The sequence below is a fragment of the Arachis ipaensis genome, chromosome B09 (genome assembly GCF_000816755.2).
Source record: "Arachis ipaensis cultivar K30076 chromosome B09, Araip1.1, whole genome shotgun sequence".
NCBI lineage: Eukaryota > Viridiplantae > Streptophyta > Magnoliopsida > Fabales > Fabaceae > Arachis > Arachis ipaensis.
In genome coordinates this window covers 11287042-11290922 of record NC_029793.2, presented here as the reverse complement: position 1 = coordinate 11290922, position 3881 = coordinate 11287042, and the positions used below count along the sequence as shown (strand labels likewise).

The window sequence follows — 3881 nt, the reverse complement described above, 5'->3', positions numbered from 1 at the left end:
AATCTTAAGTTCTTTACATGATTTTTTGAATTGTCAAATAGAGAAGAAACAAAAAAAAAAAATCAATTACAAAAGAACCATATCATTCTACTAAATGGCAAACCCTAAATTACTATGGAACTACCCAAATTGGTGGAGGGTCAATCCTATTTGCACATTGCATGAGGCTCTTAACACATTTGTCTTGAAGATTGAAAACACCCCAATCATGTCCACCATACATGTAGTCCAAAGTCATCTCTTCCCACCTATCATCTGTGAAATAGATTGAGTTTGCTTCACACCCCAAGCAAGCTTTAGCATCCATTGATACAGACTCATTAGCACCCAAGAACAGAACTTTATCATGTAAAGATCTCATCTTTTTCCATCTCTTGTCTTCAATATCAAGTTTATAAACACTAAAATACTTTGTTCTATAAGGACAAATCAATGGTTGTGTATCCTCAGATGATAAAAGATCTCCTTCTTCTATTGTCAACCCGTCATCATTCACAAAATTCCCAATAAATCTTGTCACCAGTAAGATTTCTTCTGCATACCACTAAGTATAAATTTCTTGAGAAATTATCTTCTAAATATGATTTTTCCTCCTCATAATTCGCCTCCACAGTTGGGGTTAAAAGAATCAATCTTTTAGGAATTTGTCCACAAATATTCCAAACTTCAACAAAACCATCTTGTGTCAAGGCATAAAGATAATTGTTGCTGAACACAATGTCACAATAAGATTGCTTATCATGAGAGAGCTCAACCCAAGTTGCAGAATTGCAATAAGCAATCTTGTAGTTGGAACCATATATGATAGCCAGAATGTAGCTTGAAGGAGAGGCACAACACATCAAGATTGCTTTGACTATGAAGGTTTTCCTTAAGTATTCAGTGAAGTAAGAATATGTGACAGGGTGCAAGAATGAAAGGGGAATAGGTGGTACGTTAATGGTAGTGGAAGAAGAAGAGTTTAGAAGAAATGGAACTCCATTCTGATCCAAAAGTACAATCCAACCATGAGAAGAACCGATACACCATGCTCCAACATGACCCTTCAATATGTTCTTCCATTCATAAAGCTTTTTCTCTGATAAGCTGAAGATGCTTCGATCAACAGTTATAGGATCATCATCATCATCAATGAGGTGTGTTTGTTGAAGGCTTGGAAGAAGAGCGTAGGGAACCGAGAGAGAAGGAGAAGCCATTGAAGTGTGAGTATAGTTTTTCACCCTTCTTTTTCGACACTCTAATTTTATGGAAGAGAACTTTGAGGATTAAGAGTTAAGACTTTAAATAGACTAAGATATCTACATTAAAATAGGAAACTAAAATCTGATTAAATCTTAAAAGATTAAAAAGATTAAAAATCTTAAAAAAAGATTAAATCTTAAATCTGATTAAAATATCATTATAAGATAAAATATTGTTGAAAAAGATTAAAAAAGATCCGGTAAAAAAAAATTGTCAATCTTAACAACCTCAACTCCTCAGCGGCCTGACACTTAACTAACATGCTCACATTATAGCAAGGGAGTCAAAATGGCAACATACCTCGCAAAATCGTACGATTATGCAATTCAAACAGAAGCACCACCCGACCCGGCTTCAGTGCAACGGGCCAACAACCTGGCCCAGACCCAACCAACACAGAAGCTCCACCCGACCCGGCTTCAGTCTGCGATTCAAACAGCACTTCCCTCCCCTACCAGCGCCTGAGCAAAGACTTCCATTGGTTAATGATGCTTTGCCTCCGTACGGCTGCAGACTCGAAGCTCCACTCCCTCCCGCAGCGATCTGTCTGACTCTGGCTCTCTCCGTGGATCGGTCTCGGCGCCTCCACCGCCAGCGACTTCGCATGACTTGCCTCCCTCCTCTCCTCTTTTGCTGGTTTCTTCCAAGTTTTTATATTTTTTGTTAGTTAAAAGGTGCTTAAGGGCCAAAAATAAAGAAAAACTAAACATTTCTAACTCTCTCTTCTAAGGTTTTATATAGTACATGTATATCAAGATAATAATTGTTGGTGAATTATTGAATTTTTGTTATATTCTAAAATCTCTGCTCATTTGCTTTTGTTATTTTTTAATTAATTTTGGTATGTTATGAAATCTTTGCTTAATTGCTTTTGCTATTCTTGAATCATTGGATTTAATTTAATGTTTTCTTTTGAAGTTGTGTTTGTAACTTGTAAGTTTGATTAGCTAAACTTTTTATAAATTAATTTTTATGCTATCAAAATTTTTAAATATTTTTTTAGAATATACAAATCATGTTTACATTACGCCTTACAATTTTATAAGTTATAATTCTACTTTATTTATGCAATTTGTTTTTCTTTTGGTTTTTTTTTTTTTTTTTTTTTTTTTTTTTTTGTCGTTGTCATGGGCTAGGCCCCTGCCCAACTCACAACACAGAGGAACAGCTGGACACAAGGAAATAAGGAAAAGGAGAAACGGCAATAACAAACGTATTTCGAGCTTCCACTTCAACTCCCTGCGCTGCCTCCATGACTGCTGCAATTTCTTCATCTTCAAAGGGTTGACGCCAAGGATGAGACCGTAAATATCCACCATTGCCTTCAAACCCTTCGAGCTTTCTTTTTTTTTTTTTTTCTTTCAGGGCAAAATACTTTGTTCTATAAGGACAAATCAATGGTTGTGTATCCTCAGATGATAAAAGATCTCCTTCTTCTACTACCAACCCATCATCATTCACAAAATTCCCAATAAACCTTATCACCAGAAAGATTTCTTTTGCAGATACCACCAAGTACAAATTTCTTGAAAAGTTATCTCCTAAATATGATTTCTCATCTTCATCATTCTCCTCCACAGTTGGTGTTAAAAGAATCAATCTTTCAGGAATTTGTCCACAAATATTCCAAACTTCAACAGAACCATCTTGTTTTAAGGCATAAAGATAGTTGTTGCTGAACACAATGTCACAGTACGATTGCTTATCATGAGAGAGCTCAACCCAAGTTGCAGAATTGCAATAAGCAATCTTGTTGTTTGAACCATATATGATGGCAAGAATGTAGCTTGAGGGAGAGGAAGAACACATCAAGATTGCTTTGACTATGAAGGTTTTCCTTAAGTATTCAGCAAAGTAAGAATATGTGACAGGGTGCAAGAATGAAAGGGGAAGAGGTGGTACGTTAATGGTAGTGGAAGAAGAAGAGTTTAGAAGAAGTGGAACTCCATTCTGATCCAAAAGCACAATCCAACCGTGAGAAGAACCAACACACCATGCTCCAACATGACCCATCAACATGTTCGTCCACTCATAACGCTTGTTCTCCAATAAACTGAAGATGCTTCTATCAATGGTTATAGGATCATCATCATCATCAATGAGGTGTGTTTGCTGAATGCTTGGAAGAAGAGCGTAGGGAACTGAGAGAGAAGGAGAAGCCATTGAAGTGTGAGTATTGTTTTTCACTCTTCTTTTTTGACGCTCTTTAATTTCATGGAAGAGAACTGTGAGGATTAAGACTTTAAATAGACTGAGATATCTACATTAAAATAGGAAACTAAAATCTGATTAAATCTTAAAAGATTAAAAAGATTAAAAAAGATTAAAAAACTTAAAAAAAGATTAAATCTTAAATCTGATTAAAATATCATTAATAAGATAAAATATTGTTGAAAAAGATTAAAAAAGATCCGGTAAAAAAATATGTCAATCTTAACGACCTCAACTCCTCAAGCGGCCTGACACTTAACTAACATGCTCACATTATAGCAAGGGAGTCAAAATGGCAACATACCTCGCAAAATCGTACGATTATGCAATTCAAACAGAAGCACCACCCGACCCGGCTTCAGTGCAACGGGCCAACAACCTGGCCCAGACCCAACCAACACAGAAGCTCCACCCGACCCGGCTTCAGT

At 36.2% G+C, this 3881-nt stretch overlaps 1 protein-coding gene across 1 annotated transcript; it reads right to left on the bottom strand.

Annotated features, from left to right (window-relative positions):
- Positions 1 to 3261, bottom strand: LOC107615001. The gene is made up of 3 exons (XM_016317123.2): positions 2443 to 3261; positions 1543 to 1693; positions 1 to 1174 (listed from the first exon to the last, which is right to left on the bottom strand). The coding sequence occupies exons 1-3, from the start codon at positions 3259 to 3261 to the stop codon at positions 489 to 491; spliced, it is 1656 nt and encodes a 551-aa protein (XP_016172609.1). The 3' UTR covers positions 1 to 488.

What these genes read in the sequence shown, in the direction of transcription:
- LOC107615001 (XM_016317123.2), bottom strand. Translation starts at nt 3,261, where the DNA reads ATGTTGATGGGTCATGTTGGAGCATGGTGTGTTGGTTCTTCTCACGGT. An exon ending in GAAATACGTTTGTTATTGCC is followed by an intron (nt 1,694 to 2,442) that starts GTTTCTCCTTTT and finishes AGGCGCTGGTAG; the next exon opens with GGGAGGGAAGTGCTGTTTGA. An exon ending in TAATCGTACGATTTTGCGAG is followed by an intron (nt 1,175 to 1,542) that starts GTATGTTGCCAT and finishes CTTCTCTCTCGG; the next exon opens with TTCCCTACGCTCTTCTTCCA.